Source organism: Phasianus colchicus, chromosome 35 (genome assembly GCF_987193195.1).
Source record: "Phasianus colchicus chromosome 35, bPhaCol1.hap1.1, whole genome shotgun sequence".
NCBI classification, from domain to species: Eukaryota; Metazoa; Chordata; class Aves; order Galliformes; family Phasianidae; genus Phasianus; species Phasianus colchicus.
In genome coordinates, this window is record NC_143470.1 from 2,611,348 (window position 1) to 2,632,095 (window position 20,748).

At 59.8% G+C, this 20,748-nt stretch overlaps 2 protein-coding genes, 1 long non-coding RNA gene and 1 other non-coding gene across 5 annotated transcripts; 3 read left to right on the top strand and 1 right to left on the bottom strand.

Moving 5' to 3' along the window:
- Positions 1–2,574: 2,574 nt before the first annotated feature.
- Positions 2,575–7,785, top strand: ZBTB12 (zinc finger and BTB domain containing 12). Its single transcript, XM_031610091.2, has one exon. The coding sequence runs from the start codon at positions 3,000–3,002 to the stop codon at positions 4,140–4,142; it is 1,143 nt and encodes a 380-aa protein (XP_031465951.2). The 5' UTR covers positions 2,575–2,999; the 3' UTR covers positions 4,143–7,785.
- A 3,393-nt stretch (positions 7,786–11,178) lies between these two features.
- Positions 11,179–14,544, top strand: LOC149913772 (uncharacterized). Its single transcript, XR_016461020.1, has 3 exons — positions 11,179–11,269; positions 13,625–13,710; positions 14,482–14,544. It is a non-coding gene; the product is annotated as an uncharacterized LOC149913772 (long non-coding RNA).
- A 712-nt stretch (positions 14,545–15,256) lies between these two features.
- On the top strand, positions 15,257–15,338 carry TRNAL-AAG (transfer RNA leucine (anticodon AAG)). Its single transcript has one exon. It is a non-coding gene; the product is annotated as a tRNA-Leu (tRNA).
- Positions 15,339–15,593: 255 nt separating this feature from the next.
- PFDN6 (prefoldin subunit 6) lies at positions 15,594–20,657 on the bottom strand. Of its 2 annotated transcripts, XM_090129214.1 has the most exons (5): positions 20,534–20,657; positions 19,662–19,732; positions 18,745–18,815; positions 17,318–17,442; positions 15,595–17,233 (listed from the first exon to the last, which is right to left on the bottom strand). In XM_090129214.1, exons 2-5 carry the CDS (start codon positions 19,723–19,725, stop codon positions 17,125–17,127), a joined length of 369 nt encoding a protein of 122 aa, XP_089985340.1. In that variant the 5' UTR covers positions 19,726–19,732; positions 20,534–20,657; the 3' UTR covers positions 15,595–17,124. The 2 variants fall into 2 exon arrangements, with proteins under 2 accessions (XP_089985341.1, XP_089985340.1); XM_090129215.1 differs by lacking the exon at positions 20,534–20,657 and having other exon boundaries at positions 15,594–17,233.
- Between the last annotated feature and the right edge of the window lie 91 nt (positions 20,658–20,748).

A 20,748-nucleotide genomic window follows, 5' to 3' on the forward strand; every position in this document is an offset into this window, starting at 1 on the left:
GGGTCAACGCAATTCTATGGGGTCACTGGTTGCTGTGCGGCCGTCACCGCCAGGGAGCGCTGTGTGTTGAGATCAATGCATCTCTATGGGGTCAATGCATCTCTATGGTGTCACTGGGTGCAGTGCGGCCGTGTCACCGCCAGGTGGCGCTGTGTGTGGAGGGCAATGCATCTCTATGGAGCCACTGGGTGCAGTGCGGCCGTGTCACCACCAGGCGGCGCTGTGTGCGGAGGGCAATGCATCTCTATGGGGTCAACGCATCTCTATGGAGCCACTGGGTGCAGTGCGGCCGTGTCACCACCAGGCGGCGCTATGTGTGTGGAGGTCAGTGCATCTCTATGGGGTCACTAGATGCAATGCGGCCGTGTCGCCACTGGGAGGCGCTGTGTGTGGAGGTCAATGTATCTCTACGGGGTCACTGAGTGCAGTGCGGCTGAGTCACCACCAGGAGGCGCTGTGTGTTGAGGTCAATGTATCTCTATGGGGTCAATGTATCTCTATGGGGTCACTGGGTGTTAGCAGTGCGGCCGTGTCACCGCCGGGGGGCGCTGTGTGCGGAGGGCAATGCATCTCTATGGGGTCAATGCATCTCTATGGGGTCACTGGGTGCAGTGATGCTGTGTCACCACCAGGCGGCGCTGTGTGTGTGGAGGTCAATGCATCTCTATGGGGTCGCTGTGTGAGTGCAGTGTGGATGTATCGCCACCAGGGGGCGCTGTAAGGGTGGGATCAACGGATCTCTATGCGGTTGGTGTTTGGGTGCAGTGTCGCTGTATCGCCACTGGGAGGCGCTGTGCCTCTATGGAATCTTTATGGGGGATTTTTCCCCTCTCCAACCCCGCCGAGAATTGCGGTGTCCCTATGGGAGATACTGGGGTCTCTATGGGGGTTTTGGGGTCTTCCGTGGGGGATACGGGCGGCCCCCAAATATCATGTGAACACCCCCAAGAACGATTTGGGGGCTTTTTGAGGAATTTTGTGGCCTTTATGGAGGAGATTTCCCCCCCCCCCCAGGAATATTTAGCACGCCTCCCACCCCCCTCCGTGAGATGGATTTTGGTCCCGCTCTGAAGAATTTGGGGCCTTTGGGTGGGGGTGTGGTCTGTTTTGGGGTCCTTTAGAAAAATTTGGGGGTGCTTTTGAGAGATATGGGGCTCAATATAAGGGATGTTGCCCCCCCTCCCTCCCCCGAATGATTTGGGGATCTCTGTGGGGCATGTGGGAACATTGTGGGGGTATTTATGGGGAATTTTGCCCCCCCCCCTCAGGTGTTCAGTTCCCACCCCTCGAGAGTTTTCGGGCTTTTGGGGCCGTTTTGGGGCCGTTTTGAGGGATTCTGTAATCTTCACGAGAGATCTGGGGACTTCCTCCCTTTCCCCGCCTCGGGGACATCGAAGCTCGCGGATCTCATTTTTCACGATCACGGTTCCCGCCCGGACCCCATTTCCGGGGGGACCCATAGAAGTGAGCCCCGATTCCGGGCCCCCGTTTCCCCCCCGCAATCGTTATGAGTAACGCTCCCTACCCAACTTCCGGCCTACACCGGAAGTGGTCGCATCACCACCAGCCCTCCACCGGATGTCTTCCTCTCTCACTTCCGGCCCTCCGCCGGATGTCGCCCCCCACTTCCGGCCCTCAACCGGAAGTCGCTCTCCCGGAGACCCCATTTCGTACCTCAGGACGGGACGGGCTCCGGGCGGCCCCCGTGGGGGGGGGGGGAGGCAGCAAAAAGCCGAATTCGGCCTCGGGGAGCGCGGGTGAGTGAATGGGGGGGGCACTGAGGGGCTGGGGGGCGGCGAGGGGGGGTCGAGGGATCATTTGGAGGCGGGGGGTGAGTTGGGGGGGGGGGGGGGAAGCGGGGATAACCGGGCCTGGGCCGGGGGTTTGGGGGGGGGGGTCAAAGGGAGCCCCCAGCCTTTAACCGGTTGCCGGCTCCGAGCTGCGGGTCCGCCCCCCTCGTTGAGGTTACGGGGGGGGGGAGCGGGGGGGGCGGCGGTGGCGTTGCGCGGGGTGATGACGTCACCGCGCCCGAGGAGGTAACGGATCCGGGAGGGGGGGGGGGGCGGCGGGGAATGATGACGTCACACGGCGGTTTCTCTCCGCAGGTTGAGGCATCACGTGACCCGGGCGCTGCCTCCCTCTGTCCCCCCTCCCAGTATTCCCGTATTCCCAGTAACCCCCCCCCCCCCCCACCGCCCCCCGTTTCTCGGTTCCGTCCATTTATCCCAGTACCCCCCCCATCACCCCAGTTCCCTCCCAGTGCCCCCATATCGCCCCCAGTTCCCTCCCAGTACACCCCCGTCACCCCCAGTACCCCCCCCATCACTCCCAGTTCCCTCCCAGTGCCCCACCATCACCACCAGATCCCTCCTGGTAACCCCCCCACCCACCCCAGCCCTCCCCCATTAACCCCACTGCCCTCACCCCCCAGTTTCCCCCCAGTTCCCCCCCCAATTGCCCCCAACAGCCCCCCCATTGCCCCCCAGCTCCCCCTATCTGCCCCCGCCACCCCCAGCTCCACCCCACACCCCCAGCTCCCTCCCACTGCCCCCAGAAGCCCCCCCAGCTCCCTCCCATTGACCCCCAGCTCCCCCCAACTCCCTCCCATTACCCCCAGCTCCCCCCATCTTCCCTCCAGCTCCCTCCATCTGCCCCCCAGCTCCCTCCCATTGACCCCCAGCTCCCCCCAGCTCCCTCCCATTACCCCCAGCTCCCCCCATCTTTCCCCCAGCTCCCTCCCACTGCCCGTAGCTCCCTCCCATTACCCCCATCTGCTCCTCAGCTCCCTCCCATTGCCCCCAACTTCCTCCCACCGCCCCCCATCTCCCCCCATCTGCCCCCCAGCTCACTCCCACTGCCCGTAGCTCCCTCCTATTGCCCTTAGCTCTCTTTCATTCCTCCCATCTCCTCCCCACCGCCCGTAGCTCCCTCCCACTCCCCCCCAGCTCCCTTCCATTGCCTCTCACCGCCCCCCACCTGCCCCCCCTTCACCCCCAGCCATGTCCTCGTGCGCCGAGGTCCTTCGTTTCCAGCTGCCGGGCCACGAGGCTGCAGCCCTTCGCAGCATGACCCGCCTGCGTGCCGAGGAGCGTTTCTGCGACGTCACCATCGTGGCCCGCAGCCTCCGCTTCCGCGGCCACCGCGTCATCCTGGCCGCCTGCTCTCCTTTTCTCCGGGATCAATTCCTGCTCAACCCGGCGGCCGAGCTGCGCGTCTCCCTGGCTCACAGCGCCCGCGTTTTGGCCGACCTCCTCCTCTCCTGTTACACCGGAGCCTTGGAGTTCGCCGGGCGAGATTTGGTCAATTATCTGACGGCTGCCAGCTACCTGCAGATGGAGCACGTGGTGGAGCGCTGCCGAGGGGCTCTGGCACGATTCATCCAACCCCCCCCGGAGCCCCCGCCGGCCCCCAAGCAAGAGGAAGACGACGAAGATGAAGAAGAGGAGGAAGAAGCGGCACCCGACGTCTGCATTGTGAAAGTGGAGCCGGGCTCGGCGCGGCGCCGGCGCCGGGAGGCAACGATGGCGGTGGTGACGGCGGGGACGGCGGCGGCGGTGGAGGAAGCGCCGCGGTTGCCTCCGCTCGGCGTGGTGAAAGCCAGGTACAGCCTGGCAGAAGATGCTGAAGGAGAAGGGGTGCTCATCTTCCCCGGGCCAGGAGGAGGAGGAGGAGGTGGGGATGATGGCGGTGCCACGCCAGGGCCGTCCTCGTGGTCGGTTGCCGTCCCGGCGCCGGCGTCTTCGGCGTCGTGCGCCCCGGCGCGCTGCGGGAAATGTGGGGAAGGTTTCCAAGGGGTGGAGAAATTGGTGTTCCACATGAGAGCCCAACACTTCATCTTCATGTGCCCGCGCTGCGGCAAGCAGTTCAACCACAGCAGCAACCTGAACCGGCACATGAACGTCCACCGCGGCGTCAAATCGCACGGCTGCGGCGTCTGCGGGAAGAGCTTCACCCAAAAATCCACCCTGCACGACCACATGAACCTGCACAGCGGGGAGAGGCCGTACCGCTGCTCCTACTGCGACGTGCGCTTCGCTCACAAACCCGCCATCCGCAGGCATCTGAAGGAGCAGCACGGAAAAACCACGGCTGAAAACGTGCAGGAGGCCAGCGGGGCCGAAATCAACGTGCCGGTGCGCTGAGCGCGGCTCCGGGCGCCGGATGAGGGGGTGACGCCGAGCCCCGGGCGCCCGTGGTCGTGTTTTGGACACTGTTGCCAATGCTGAGGTTCTGCCTTTAAGGTGGGGTTGTTGGCCGGCGTGGTTGGACCATAAAAAATCCCCTTGGGGTTTGTTGGCCCCGAGTTTCGTCGCCCCAAAACGGCGAGGTTTGGTGTTGGGCGTTGGGTTTGGCCAACCAGAACGGTGAGGTTTGACTTTGGATGATGAGTTTGGCCAACCAGAACGGCAAGCTTCAAGTTTGGACAGTGCGTTTGGCCTCCCAAAATGGTGACATTCGGCGTTGGGCGTTGGGTTTGGCCACCCAGAACGGCGAGGTTCAACTTTGGATGATGAGTTCGGTCATGAGAACATCCACGTTGACTTTGGACGTTGGGTTTGGGCACCCAGAATGGCAACATTCGGCGTTGGGCTTTGGGTTTGGCCAACCAGAATGGCGACGTTTGGCGTTGGGCTTTGGGTTTGGCCAACCAGAATGGCAAGCTTCACGTTTGGACTGTGAGTTTGGCCACCCAAAACAGCGATGTTCGGCGTTCAGCCCTGGGATTGGCCAAGCAGATCAGTGAGGTTCGACTTTGGGCGATGGGTTTGGCCAACCAGAATGGCGACACTCGGTGTTGGATGTTGGGTTTGGCCACCACCCAAAATGGTGACATTTGGTGTTGGGAGTTGGATTTGGCCAACCAGAACGATGAGGTTCAACTTTGGACAGTGGGTTTGGCCAAACAGAATGGCAAAATTTGGTGCTGGATGTTTGGTTTGGCTGCCCAAAACGGCGACATTCAGCGTTGAGCGTTGGGTTTGGCCAGCCAGAATGGTGAGGTTCGACTTTGGACGATGAATTCAGTTGTGAGAACGTCAGCAATGTCTTCAGACATTGGGTTTGTCCATCCCAAATATCTCACGATGATGGGATTGGCCTTAAGAAATCTCTTGGGTAGATGTTGAGTTTTGTTGCCCCAAAATGGCGACGTTGGGCGTTGGGTTTGGCCACCCAGAATGGTGAGGTTCAATTTCGGATGATGAGTTTGGTCATGACAGCATACATGTTGACTTTGGACCTTGGGTTTGGCCAGCCCAAAATGCCAAGGTTCAGCACTGGGCTTTGGGTTTGGCCACCCAAAATGTTGAAGTTTGGCATCGGGTGTTGGATTTGGTCATCCAAAAAATGGCAAACTTCAAGTTTGGACAGTTGAGTTTTGCCACCCAAAATGGCGACATTCGGCTGTTGGGTTTGGCCAATCAAAACGCTGAGATTTGAATTTGGATGATGGGTTTGGCCAAGCAAAATGGCAAAATTCAGCAATGGGCATTGGGTTTGGCCACCCAAAATGACAAAAACTTCAGCTTTGGATGATGGGGTTCGGTTGTGAGAACGTCGGCGTTGGGTTTGGCTGCCCCAAATCCCTCAGAGTGCCCTGAAATGTTGAGTTTCACCACCCAGAAGGCCGTGGGTCAGCGTGGGACATTGGCTTTGGCCATCAGAAAGCTGGATGATGACTTTGGCTGCCCCACATCCATCGGGACGTTGGATTTGGCCACCCCAAATTCCACAGGGTGCCCTAAAATGTCGAGTTTCACCACCCAGAACGCCGTGGGTCAATGTTGGATGTTGGCTTTGGCCGTCAGACATCGGGGTTGTCTTTGGATGATGAATTTGGCTACCCCAAATCCTCCAGGACGATGGCTTTGGTTGCCCCAAATCCCTCAGGACTTTGGGTTTGGTTACCCAGAACGCCGTGGATCAATGTCAGCTGTTGGGTTTGGCCATCTGGACGTTGATGTTGTCTTTGGACGATGACTTTGACCACCCCACCTCCATCGGGCCCTCATCAGATGTTGAGTTTTGCCACTCAGAATCCCTTGGGTCAACGTTGGTCAATGGGTTCAGCCATCAGAACATCGGTGTTGTCTTCCGACAATTGAGTTTGGCCAGCCCACACCCACCACGGTGCCATCAGATGTTGAGTTTGACCACCCAGAACCCCTTGGGTCAACGTTGGACGTTGGATTTGGCCATCAGGATGTCGGCCTTGTCTTCAGACGTTGGGTTTGGCCACCCCACGTCCTTTGGGATGTCATGGGGTGTTGGATTTGGCCACCCAGAATGCTGTGGGTCAACACTGGACGCTGGCTTTGGCCATCAGGACGTCAGCGTTGTCTTCAGGCCGTGGCTTTGGTTGCCCCACATCCCTGAGGACGATGGGTTTTGTTGCCCAGAACGCTGCAGCTCAACCTCGGACCGTGGGTTTGGCCATCAAGATGTTGGTGTTGTCTTTTGCCATTGAGTTTGGCCGCACCAAATCCCTCAGGCCCTCATCAGATGTTGAGTTTTGCCACCCAGAATCCCTTGGGTCAACGTTGGACGTTGGCTTTGGCCATCAGGACGTCGGCGTTGTCTTCAGACCATGAATTTGGCCGCCCCACATCCCCAGGGCTGTTGTTGGACGTTGAGTTTCACCACCCAGAATGCCGTGGGTCAACGTTGGACGTTGGCTTTGGCCATCAGGACGTTGGATGGCGATTTTGGCTGCCCCACATCCATCACAACCACGAGTTTGGCCACCCAGAACCCTGTGGGTCAACGTTGGACGTTGGCTTTGGCCATGGGGACGTTGGATGACGATTTTGGCTGCCCCACATCCATCAGGACGTTGGGTTTGGCCACCCCAAATCTCACGGGGTGCCATCAGATGTTGAGTTTCACCACCCAGAATGCCGTGGGTCAACGTTGGACGTCGGCTTTGGCCATCAGGACGTCGGCGTTGTGTTCAGGCAGTGGTTTTGGTTGCCCCACATCCCCGAGGACGCTGAATTTGGCCACCCCACATCCCTGATTTGGCCACCCCACATCCCTGGGGACGATGCTTTTTTGTTTGGCCTCCCCCCATCTTTGGGTGGCCAAATCTACGGGGTCGTCAGCTGGGGGGTCTGTGGCCACCTCATATCTCTTGGGGCCACCGTTGGGTGCTGGGTTTTTTACCCCCCCCCCCCCCACCCCAATCTATGGGGCTGTCACTTGAGGTCAGCTGTGACCACGTGGGCTCACCCTGACCTGGGCCCTCACCAATATCGGTCCCCCCCTGCAACTGGTGACCACCAATATTGGTTCCCCCCCTCTTTTGTGGCCCCCACCAATATTGGTTTCTTCCCCCCCCCCTACCCCCCCCAATTCGGTGACCACCAATATGGATCCCCCCCCCCCACACACCATTTTTGTGGTGCCCACCAATATTGATCCCCCCTGCAACCGGTGACCAACAATGTTGGTTCCCCCAATATTGGTTCCCCCCTCCCCCCAGATTCGGTGCCCACCAATATTGGTTCCCCACTCCCCCCCCCCCTTTTTTTTTTGTGGTGCCCACCAACGTAGCCCACCCCCCAAATTCGGTGGCCACAATTATTGCTTACTTCCCCCCTGCCCCCCCCCCAAAAAAAAAACAAACTCGGTGGCCACCAATGTTGCCCCACCCCCACCTTTGGTGGCCACCAACATGGGGGTCCCCAGTCGCCCCTCTTCCCCCCCCCCCCCCATGGGACCCCCTCTGTTGTTGGGGGAAGGTTTGGGGGGGGGGGTCCCTATAGTTTGTAGTGTCTGGGATGGGATGGAGGAAGGGGGGGGGGAGGGAGGAAATTGGGGGGGGGGGGAGGGGGGGGCTGGCATATTTTGGGGTAGGAAATGGGGGTCGGGGGGGGGGGAGGAAATTTGGGGTGGGGGGGGAAGCGCTGCTTTTAGAGATTTTTGTAATAAAGGAGTGGAAGAAAAACCAAACAACAGTTTGGGGTTTGGGGTGGGGGGCTGTGACCCCTTAAGGGGGGGGGGGATTTTAGGGGGATCAGCCCGCGGGGGGGGTTGTGACCTGTTAGTGGGGGGGGGGGGTTGACCCCTTTAAGGGGGGTAAAGGGGGGAGGTTGAGGGGGGGGGGTCAGCCGGTGGGAGGGGGTATGGGGTGGGATATGGGGATATGGGATATGGGATATAGGGTGGGATATGGGGGTATGGGGTGGGAGGGGGGCATGGGGGGGATATGGGATGGGATAGGGGGTGGGGGCTTATGGGGTGGGATATGGGGATATGGGGTGGGATGGGGGCATGGGGGGATATGGGATGGGATATGGGGTGGGATGGGGATATGGGGTGGGATATGGGGATATGGGGATATGGGGTGGGATGGGGATATGGGGTGGGATATGGGGATATGGGATATAGGGTGGGATGTGGGGATATGGGGTGGGATATGGGGATATGGGATATGGAGGGGGCTATGGGGTGTGGATACATATGGGGTGGGATATGGGGTGTGGGGGGATATGGGGTGGGATAAGGGGATATGGGGCGGGGGCATTGGGATGTGGGGACAGTGGGGATTTATGGGGACATTGTGGGGGGGAGGAAGGAGGGGTTTTGGGGGGGGGGGTGCGTGCCCTTATGGTGGGGGTGGGGGCGGGTCATCGCGTGGCCACGCCCCTTCCGGCCGCCCCCACGCCGGAAGTGAATCAGCCGCCCCCGCTTGTGGGGTGGGATGACCACGTGGCACCGGGTCACGTGGTCACGTGTCCCTATGTCCACGTGTGACCCCATAGCCACGTAGGTGTCCCCATAGCCCCACACGTGTCCCTATAACCCCACGTGTCCCCATGTCCCCATAAGTGTCCCTATAACCCCACAGGTGACCCCATAGCTCCACATGTGACCCCACAGCCCCATGTGTCCCTATAACCCCACATGTGACCCCATAATCCTGTATGTGTCCCTATAACCACACATGTGTCCCCACAGCCCCACATGTGACCCCATAACCCCGTATGTGTCCCTATAACCACACATGTGTCCCTATAACCCCATATGTGTCCCCACAGCCCCACATGTGACCCCATAACCCCATATGTGTCCCCATAGCCCCACATGTGTCCCCACAGCCCCACATGTGACCCCATAACCCCGTATGTGTCCCTATAACCACACGTGTCCTCATAGCCCCACATGTGTCCCCACAGCCCCACATGTGACCCCATAACCCCACGTGTCCCCATGTCCCCATGTGTCCCTATAACCCCATACGTGACCCCACAGCCCCACGTGTGCCCCATAGCCCCAGATGACCCCATACACATCCCCATATGTCCCCATATCTCCATGTCCCCATGTCCTCATGTCCCCATATCCCCCATATCCCAACATCCCCCCCATGTCCCCATAACGTCCCCATAACCCCATGTCCCCCATATCCCAATACTCCCCCATACACCCCCATGTCCCCATAACCCCCCCACATCCCAATATCCCCCCACACCCTCCCATATCCCAATATCCCCCCATATCCCAATATCCCCCCCCATGTCCCCATATCCCCCCCCATGTCCCCATAACGTCCCCATAACCCCATATTCCCCATATCCCAATACCCCCCTAAACCCCCTCATGTCCCCATATCCCCCACATCCCAATATCCCCCCCATGTCCCCATAACCCCCATATCCCAATATCCCCCCCATGTCCCCATATCCCCCATATCCCAACATCCCCCCCATGTCCCCATATCCCCCACATCCCAACATCCCCCCCATGTCCCCATAACCCCCATATCCTAATATCCCCCCCCATGTCCCCATATCCCCCCACATCCCAATATCCTCCCCCATATCCCCCATATCCCAACATCCCCCCCATGTCCCCATATCCCCCATATCCCAATATCCCCCCCGATATCCCCTATATCCCAATATCCCCCCCCCATACCCACCATATCCCAACATCCCCCCCATGTCCCCATATCCCCTATATCCCAATATCCCCCCCATGTCCCCATACCACCTATATCCCAATATCCCCCCCATGTCCCCATATCTCCCCACATCCCAACATCCCCCCCCATGTCCCCATGTCCCCCATATCCCAATATCCCCCCCGATATCCCCTATATCCCAATATCCCCCCCCCATACCCACCATATCCCAACATCCCCCCCATGTCCCCATATCCCCTATATCCCAATATCCCCCCCATGTCCCCATACCCCCCACATCCCAATATTCCCCCCCGATATCCCCTATATCCCAATATCCCCCCCCATGTCCCCATATCCCAACATCCCCCCCCATGTCCCCATATCCCCCACATCCCAACATCCCCCCCTATGTCCCCATATCTCCCCACATCCCAATATCCTCCCCCATATCCCCCATATCCCAACATTCCCCCCATATCCCCTATATCCCAATATCCCCCCCATGTCCCCATACCCCCTATATCCCAATATCCCCCCCATGTCCCCATAACCCCCATATCCTAATATCCCCCCCTATGTCCCCATATCTCCCCACATCCCAACATCCCCCACCATGTCCCCATACCCCCCACATCCCAATATCCCCCCCGATATCCCCTATATCCCAATATCCTCCCCCATGTTCCCATATCCCAACATCCCCCCCCATGTCCCCATATCCCCCATATCCCAACATCCCCCCCCATGTCCCCATATTCCCCACATCCCAACATCCCCCCCTATGTCCCCATATCTCCCACATCCCAATATCCTCCCCCATATCCCCCATATCCCAACATTCCCCCCATGTCCCCATATCCCCCATATCCCAACATCCCCCCCCATGTCCCCATACCTCCCATATCCCAACATCCCCCCACACCCCCCCATATCCCCTATATCCCAACATCCCCCCCATGTCCTCATATCCCAATATCCCCCCCATATCCCAACATCCCCCCCTATGTCCCCATACCCCCATATCCCAATATCCCCCCCATATCCCAACATCCCCCCACACCCCCCCATATCCCCTATATCCCAATATCGCCCCCCATGTCCCCATCCCCCCCATGTCCCAATACCCCCCCATAACCCCATAATGTCCCCATAATGTCCCCATACCCCCCCCCCGCCCCCCCGGTCCCCATCCGGTCCCCATCCGGTCCCCACCCTCCACCCCCGCCGTGCCGAACCGGGTCCGGACCGGTCCTCCCGGTCCCGCCGTGACCCAACGATGTCAGCGCTGTGGGGCCGCCCCATAAATCCTGTAGGGTTTATAAAGGGCTGAGCTGATCTGCGGGGCGAGGAGAAGGAGACAGGGTGAGTGGGGGTGGGATATGGGGTGGGATATGGGGTGGGGGGGGATATGGGGTGTGGGGGGGGATATTGGGGGATATGGGGTGGGATATGGGGGGGGATATGGGGTGTGGGGGGGATATGGGGTGTGGGGGGGGATATTGGGGGATATGGGGTGGGATATGGGGGGGGATATGGGGTGTGGGGGGGATATGGGGTGTGGGGGGGGATATTGGGGGATATGGGGTGGGATATGGGGGGGGATATGGGGTGTGGGGGGGATATGGGGTGTGGGGGGGGATATTGGGGGATATGGGGTATGGGATATGGGGTGGGGGATATGGGGTGTGGGGGGGATATGGGGTGTGGGGGGGGATATTGGGGGATATGGGGTGGGATATGGGGTATGGGATATGGGGGGGGATATGGGGTGTGGGGGGGTGTGGGGTGTGGGATATGGGGGGTCATTGGGATTTGGGAACATTGGGAACATATGGGGACATTGGGGACATATGGGGACATTGGGGTGTGGGGTCACTGGGATTTGGGGACATTGGGGACATATGGGGTGGGATATGGGGGGGGATGTGGGGATATGAGGTGGGATATGGGGATATGGGGTGTGGGGGGATATGGGGTGTGGGATATGGGGTGGGATGTGGAGTGGGGGATATGGGGTTTCGGATATGGGGTGTGGGATATGAGGTGGGATATGGGGTATGGGATACGTGGGGGGATATGGGGTGTGGGGGGGGACGTGAGGGGGGGATATGGGGTGGGGATATGGGGTATGGGATATGGGGGGGGATATGGAGTGTGGGGGGGAGATGTGGGGGGGATATGGGATATGGGGATATGGGGTTTCGGATATGGGATGTGGGATATGGGGGGGGGATATGGGGTGGGGGGGATATTGGGGGGATGTGGGGTGGGATATGGGGATATGGGGTGTGAGGGGATATGGGGTGTGGGATGTGGGGGGAATATGGGGTATGGGGGGATATGGGGGGGATATGGGGTGTGGGATATGGGGGGGGTGTGGGGAGGGATATGGGGGGGAGATATGGGGTGGGATTTGGGAATATGGGGTGTGGGATATGGGGGGGGGAGATGGGGTGGGGGATATGGGGTGAGATGGGGGCATAGGGGGGGATATGGGGATATAGGGTGGGAGATGGGGTGGGATATGGGGTGTGGGATGTGGGGATGTGGGGACAGTGGGATGTAGGGACATTGGGATATATGGGGACATTGGGATATGGGGACATGGGGACATTGGGGTGGGGGGGAATTGGGATTTGGGGACATTGGGGACATACGGGGACATTGGGGTGGGGATGTGGGGATAGGGGGACACTGGGATGTGGGGACACTGGGATGTAGGGACATTGGGATATATGGGGACATTGGGGTGTGGGGTCATTGGGATTTGGGGACATTGGGGACATACGGGGACATTGGGGACATATGGGGACATTGGGGTGTGAATGTGGGGACAGTGGGGATATATGGGGACATGGGGACATTGGGGTGGGATGTGGGGACAATGGGATGTGGGGACTTTGGGGTGGGGATGTGAGGATGTGGGGACGTTGGGGTGGGGATGTGGGGATGTGGGGTTTTGTGGGGACACTGGGATGTGGGGTGGTGGGACGGGGACAGGAAAAGGATGTGGCTACCGGGGAGCACTGGGTGGCTACTGGGGTGCGGTGGGGGAGGGGCTGTGGGGCCGGGGGTGGGGGATGTGGGGACGTTTGGGGGCATTTGGGGACATGGGGGGGTAGGGAAGGGATATGGGGGGTATGGGGGGATATGGGGGGGATTTGGGACAATTTGGGGACATGGGGGGTAGGGAAGGGATATGGGGGGCTATGGGGGGGGGATATGGGGGATTTGGGGGCATATGGGAACGTGGGAGGGTAGGGAAGGGATATGGGGGGGGGATATGGGGGTATTTGGGGACATTTGGGGACATGGGGGGGGTAGGGAAGGGATATGGGGGGCTATGGGGGGACATGGGGGGATTTGGGTTGGGATATGGGGTCATTTGGGGACATGGGTGGATATGGGGGCATACGGGGATATGGGGGGGGTATTGGGGGGAGACATGGGGGGCTATGGGGGGATATGGGGAGATTTGGGGACATGGGGGGGCTGTGGGGACATGGGGGGATATGGGGGGGGGATATGGGGTCATTAGGGGTCATTTGGGACCATGGGGGGATATGGGGACATTTAGGGATATGGGGGAGAAGGGGTGGGATATGGGGGGCTGTGGGGGGGCTGTGGGGGGATTTGGGGCCATTTGGGGACATGGGGGGGTAGGGGGGGGATATGGGGGGGGCTGTGGGGTCATTTGGGGTCGCCGTGTCCCCGCAGAGCGATGTGTGCGGGTTTGCAGTGCCTGCTGAACCTCCTGCGATGGGGGTGGGGGGTCCTGAAGGGGCTGCTGGGGGGGCACGGAGGTGAGTGGGGGGGGGGACGTGGGGGGGGGACGTAAGGGGACGTGGGGGGAGATGGGGGGGAGATGTGGGGGGGAGATAAGGGGATGTGGGGGGGGCATGGGGGGTCTGGGGGTGTGGGGGGGTTGGGGGGTGACGGGAGGAGATGGGGGGGATGTGGGGGGGTGACATAAGGGGACACGGGGGGGGGACGTGGGGGGTGACATTGGGGGACGTGGGGGGGACGTGGGGACGTGGGGTGAAGGGGATGAGGGGGGTCTGGGGGGGTTGGGGGGGTTGGGGGGGTGACATAGGGGACATGGGGGGGGGGACGTGGGGGGTGACAGGTGGAGGACGTTGGGGGGGGGATGAGGGGACGTGGGGTGAAGGGGACGGGGGGGTCTCGGGGAGCTGGGGGGGTTGGGGGGTGACGGGAGGAGGTGGGGGGGATGTGGGGGGGTGACATGGGGGGGGATGTGAGGTACGTGGGGGGGGGACGTGGGGACACGGGGTGAGGGGGACACGGGGGGTGACGTGGGGGGGGGGGCATGTGGGGTGTGGGGGGTGACATAGGGGACGTGGGGGGGGATGTGGGGGGGTGATATGGGGAAGCGTGGGGGGGTGACATGGGGGGGACATGGGGGGGGACATGGGGGGGGCACTGGGGGTCTCTGGTGGGATATGGGGGGGATGTGGGGGCATAGGGGGGTGACATGGGGGGGCACTGGGGGGATATGGGGGGGAATGTGGCGGGGGGGGCATTGGATGACTCCCCCCCCCCCCAAATTCTTGCAGCCCCCCTGAAGCCGCCGTGTGAAAGGAGAGCTCTGGTGCCCGGCAAGGAGGAGTGAACCCCCCCCCCCCCCGGGGGTAATAACTGCCCCCCACAGGGGCAATAAACCCCCCCCCGGCAATAATCCCCCCCCCCCGGGGGCAATAAATCCCCCCCCCCCCCCCCAAATAGGGGCAATAAACCCCGCGCTGTCCGTGTCTCTCTGCGCTGCAGTACCGCAGTGCGGCCACTAGAGGGCGGTAGGGAGCGCCGCGCTGTTGTACGCATGCGCGATGCTGGGGGGCGGGGATACGAGAAATGAAACGCGGCGCTCAGCCAATCGCGGCGCGAGAAGAGACGAGGCGGAAGTGGAGCGGCCGCTCTGCGCAGCCAGTCTCTATGGTGCTCGGTCCTCCAGCCCGTAACACGCCTCATCCAACGGCCACGCAATGGCCAATCAGGGGGCTCCAGTAGCCTCCCAGTAGCCAGCCAATGATCCCCAGTAGCCACCCAGTACCTTCCCAGTATCCCCCCACTAGCCCCCTCAGTGACCACCCAGTAGCCCCCAGTAGCCCCCCAGTAGCTGATGGATTTGGATGGTGTGATCCCATTGGCTGATGGATTTGGGTGGTGGGACCCCATTGGATCCCATTGGGTGATGGGGTTTGGGGTGGTGGGACCCCATTGGCTGATGGATTTGAGTTGTGGGACCCCATTGGCTGATGGATTTGGGTGACGTGATCCCATTGGATCCCATTGGGTTGAGGATTCCCCAATAGCGATGGGGGGCTCCCATGGGGTAGCGTGGCCGAGCGGTCTAAGGCGCTGGATTAAGGCTCCAGTCCCTGCGGGGGCGTGGGTTCGAATCCCACCGCTGCCACGACGCATCTTTTGGGGTCCCATGGGGGGAGCACAGCTGGGGGTGCGCCCCCCCCTCCCCCCAGTTAACAACTCAATGATTTTTAATTGATTTTATCCTTTTTTTCATTATTTTATCAGCAATCTCCCCCCTCCCCCCCCCAAGCCCTTCTTGGTTCCCACAGCCCACAATGGGGCGGCGATGCTTAGGGGTCCCCAATGGTTTGCCCCAATTGCCCCACATCCCAGCGACCCCCCCCCCCCAACCCCCCCCGGTGGCTGGGACCCCCCCTGGGCTCCCCATTCTTAAGAAATCCCACTCTATTGGGGGAACCATTGGGATTCATTGGTGTTTTGGGGGGCATTTCACGGGGTTCCTCGGAACTTGGTGGGATTCCATTGGATTCCCTGGGATTTTATGGGATTCCATTGGATTTCATGGGATTCTGTGGGATTTCATGGGATTCCATTGGATTTTATGGGATTCCGTGGGACTTCATGGGGTTCCTTAGGGATTTCATGGGATTCCTTGAGATTTTGAGGAGTTCCTTAGAGTTTTCTTGGGGATCCTTGGGATTTTGTGGGATTCTGTGAGATTTCATGGGACTCCATTGGATTTAATGGGGTTCCTTGGGGATTTCTTGGGGTTCCTTGGGATTTGATGGGAATCCATGGGATTTCATGGGGTTCTATGGGGATTCCATGGGGTTCCTTGGGGATTTCATGGGGTTCTATGGGGATTCCAATGGGGTTCCTTGAGGATTTCATGGGGATCCTTGAGATTTTGAGGAGTTCCTTAGAGTTTTCTTGGGGATCCTTGGGATTTTGTGGGATTCCATTGGATTTCATGGGGTTCCTTGGGATTTCTTGGGGTTCCTTGGGATTTCATGGGATTCCATGGTGATTTCATGGGATTCCATGGGAATCTCATGGAATTCCACTGGATTCCATGGGGTTCCTTGGGGATTTCATGGGATTCCTTGAGATTTCATGGGGATCCTTAGATATTTCTTGGGATTTTATGGGATTCCATTGGATTTCATGGGATTCCATGAGGTTCCTTGGGGATTCCATGGGGTTCCTTGGGGATTTCTTGGGATTCCATGGGAATTTCATAGGATTCCATGGGATTTCACGGAATTCTATAGGGATTCCATAGGGTTCCTTGATTTTTTTGGGGAGTTCCTTAGAGATTTCATGGGGATCCTTGGATTTTGTGGGATTCAATGGATTCATTCCATTCATTCTGTGGGATTCCAATGGATTTCATTCCAATGTACCATTCCTTGGAATTTCTTGGTGTTTCTTCAAGATTTTGTAGGGTTCCTTGGCGATCTCACGGGGTTCCTTGCAGATTCCATGGGATTCCTTGGAGTTTCATGGGGTTCTGTGGGGTTCCTTAGAAATTTCATGGGGTTCCTTGATATTCAAAGCAGCTCCTTGGAGATTTTATAGGATTCCTTGGGGATCTCAAGGAGTTCCTTGGGATTTCATGGAATCTGTTGGATGTTTTTTGAAGTTCCATTGGACTTTATGGGGTTCCTTGGGATTCCATGAAATTTGTTGGACGTTTTATGGGGTTCCATTGGATTTTATGGTTCCTCGGAATTCCATGGGGTTCCACAGGGATTTCCTGGGGGTCCCAATGTTTCTCTCCACCCCCATTTTCCCCCACGACCCCCCCCACAAAAGCAGCCGCTGCCTTTTATCGAGCGTCCATGGGGATTTCATTGGGGGTCCCACGGGGATATATTTTTTTGGGGGGGGTCTCCGGCCATCAGGACCCCAAAGCGGGGTGCAGGGGGGGCTCAAGCCTTGCCCTGCGCCCTCTGGAATTCCTGCTGCAGCCTCGCCAGCACCTCCCTCTGCTGCTCCGACCTCTTCTCCATCTCCTGCATCTGCTGCTCGTAGCGTTTGCTGCGCGGGGACGACAAAATTTGGGGTTTTTGGCCCCAAAAACAGCCCCCCCCCAAAAAAAAAAAGCGTGGCCATGTGACCCACATCTCTCCTGTGATGTATTCCAGCCGTTTGGCCACGGTGACGCGGGCGTCCTCCATGTCCTGCCTCACCAGCACCGGGCCCAGCAGCTTGAAGATGGTGTTGGTGTCGTCCAGCAGCTCCAGCTCCTGGGGGGGGGGGCTTGGGGGTCTTTGGGGGGCCTCAAAATGTCTTATTTTGGGAGGTTGGGGGTGGTTTTGGGGGGTACTGGGGTGGTTTGGGGGGCTTTGGGGGTCTCAAGATATCCTTTTTGGGGGGTTGGGGGGGCTTTGGGGGGTATTGAGGTGGTTTGGGGGGCTTTGGGGGATCTCAAAATGTCCTTTTTGGGGGGGGGTTGGGGGGTTTCGGGGGGTATTGGGGTGGTTTGGGGGGCTTTGGGGATCTCAAAATGTCTTTTTTTGGGGGGGTTGGGAGGGTTTTGGGGGGTATTGGGGTGGTTTGGGGGGCTTTGGGGTCTCAAAATGTCCTTTTTGGGGGGTTGGGGTGGTTTTGGGGGGTATTGGGGTGGTTTGGGGGATTTGGGGGTCTCAAAATGTCGTTTTTGGGGGTTGGGGGTGGTTTTGGGGGGGCTTTGGGGTCTCAAAATGTCTCCTCGGGGGGGGTTGGGGGGCTTTTAGGGGGTATTGGGGTGGTTTGGGGGGCTTTGGGGGGTCTCAAATTGTCTTTTTTTGGGGGGTTGGGGTGGTTTTGGGGGGTACTGGGGTGGTTTGGGGGGCTTTGGGGGATCTCAAAATGTCCTTTTTGGGGGGGGGTTGGGGGGTTTCGGGGGGTATTGGGGTGGTTTGGGGGGCTTTGGGGGATCTCAAAATGTCCTTTTTGGGGGGGGGTTGGGGGGTTTCGGGGGGTATTGGGGTGGTTTGGGGGGCTTTGGGGATCTCAAAATGTCTTTTTTTGGGGGGGTTCGGGGGGTTTGGGGGGTCTCAATATGGGTTTTGGGGGGGGTATTGGAGTGGTTTGGGGGCCTTAAAATGCTTTTTGGGGGGGTTGGGGTGGTTTTGGGGGGTCTCAGTGTGGGTTGTGGGGATATTGGGGTGGCTTGGGGGGTTCTGGGGGGTCTTGGGATGCTTTTTTGGGGGGGCTGCGGGGGTCCCGATGAATCTTCTGGGTGTGTTGGGGTGGATTGGGGGCATTTGGGGGGGAGGCTTGAAAATATTTTAGGGGGATCTGGGGCATTTTGGGGGGTTTGGGGCACTTTGGGGGGGGTCTGGGCATTTTGGGGGGGTCTGGGGGGGCTTCCTTTTGGGGTGCTTCCTAGGGGCAACACTGGGACAGTTTTTTGGGGGGGGGAGGTGTTATTTTGGGTGTTTTAACCATTTTTGGGGGTGTTTTTGAGATAATTTGCGGGGTGGGGGGTTTTATAAGGGTTTTTTTTTTTGGGGGGGGGTGTTTTTGGGGTGATTTGGGTTTTTTTTTTTGGGGGGGGTCCCCACCTCTTTGACGATGTTGTTCTCTGTCAGCTGAGCCTCCAGTTTCTGCCGCGCCGCCACCGATTTGCTGAGGTCTGGGGGGGGGATTTGGGGTGGGGATTTGATCCTAAAGCCCCCCCCCACCCCAAAAAGAAAAAGAATAGGGGGTGATGGGGGGGGGAGGAAGGGAAATGGGGTGTGGGAGTTGTGTGTGGGGGGGATTATAGGATGTGGGGTGGAGGGAAAGGGTTATAGGGTGGGGGGGGTTATGGGGTGGGGATTATGGGGTCTGTGGGGGTGGGGGGGTTATGGGGTGGGGGGAGTTTGGGGTCTCTAGGGGGGTAATGGGGGATGTGGGGGGGGTTATGATGCGGCTGTGGGGTGGAGGGGGGGGTTGTGGGGTGGGGGGGGTTACGGGGTAGGAGGGTTATATGGGGTGGGGAGTTATGGGGTCTGTGGGGGGGGTTATGAGGTGCGTGTGGGGGTAATGGGGGATGGAGGAGGGGTTATGGGGTGGGAAAGGGTTTGGGGTCTATGTGGGGGGGTTATGGGGTCTGTGGGGGGGTTGATAGGGTGTGTGGGGAGGTAATGGAGGATTTGGGGGGGAGTTATGGGGGCAGAAAGGGGGCTGTGGGGTGGGGTGGGGAATAGTGGGGGGTAATGGGGTTTGTGGGGGAGGTTATGGGGTCTGTGGGGGGGATTATGGGGTGTGTGGGGGGGCTATGGGGTCGGTGGGGGGGGGTTATGTGGCGTGGGGGGGTCATGGGATGTGGGGGGGCTATGGGGTCTGTGAGGTGGGTTATGTGGCATGGGGGGGGGTTATGGGTTTTCTTGGGGGGGGGTTGGGGTTTTATGGGGACTTATGGGGTTTTGGGGTATTTCTGGGATTTTGGGGGGGTATTTCCATGGCTGGGGGGGGCTGAGGGCGCAGTGCCCCCCACCTTTCTGCAGCTGTTGGTATTTCTCCAGCTCCCCCTGCAGCTTCTTCTGGATCTGCTCCGCCATGGCAACGCTGGGGGGGGGGGGGAAAACCCCTTAACGACCCCCCCATCCCCCACAGCCCCCCCCGACCCCCATATCCCCCCTCCCACCCCCCCAGGACCCCCCCCACCCCTCCAGCTCCCCCATTGGGCTCTAAGCTTCCCGCAACCGCCCCCCAGCCCCCCCACCCCCATTCCTGCCCCATTTACCCCCCACAAAAACCCCGTAACCCCCCCACAAACCCCACAACCCCCCCCCACAGACCCCATAACCCCCCCCACAGACCCCATTACTCCCCACTATTCCCCCGCTCACCCCACAGCCCCCTTTCTGCCCCCACAACCCCCCCGAAAGCTTCCATGACCTCCCCACACGCCCTATAAACCCCCCCCTCCCACCCCACAGACCCCATAGCCCCCCCCGCATCCAAACTCCCCCATAACCCCCCCAACGTCCCCCATAACCCCCCCCACATCGACCCCAAACCCCTTCCCGCCCCACAACCCCCTTTCTACCCCACAACCCCCCCCAAAGACCCCAATCCCCCCCCACCCCATAACCTTCCAGCCCCCATTACCCCCCCACAGACCCCATTACCCCCCCCACAGACCCCAACCCCCCCACCCCATAACCTTCCAGCCCCCATTACCCCCCCCCACAGACCCCAACCCCCCCACCCCATAACCTTCCAGCCCCCATAACCCCCCCCACGCCCCCCTCAGCTCCCCCATAGGGCTCTAAGCTCCCCCCACCCCTCCCCCCAGCCCCATTTCTGCCCCACTGCCCCCCAACCGCCCCCTGTTCCCCTCCCCCACCTCCCCGCACTCCTCACCGTCTCAAGCCCCGCCTCTTCCTCTCACGTGACCGCCGAACGACCCGCCTCTTCCCATCACGTGATCACAACCAACTCCTCCCACGCTCCACGCATGCGCCTCTCTCACCGTCCACGCATGCGCACTGAGCACAACGCGGAAACCGCCCCTTTCTTCACGTGACCACATCAAACCGCGCTCACTACGCATGCGCGCATCCGTATCCCGGTCTCTA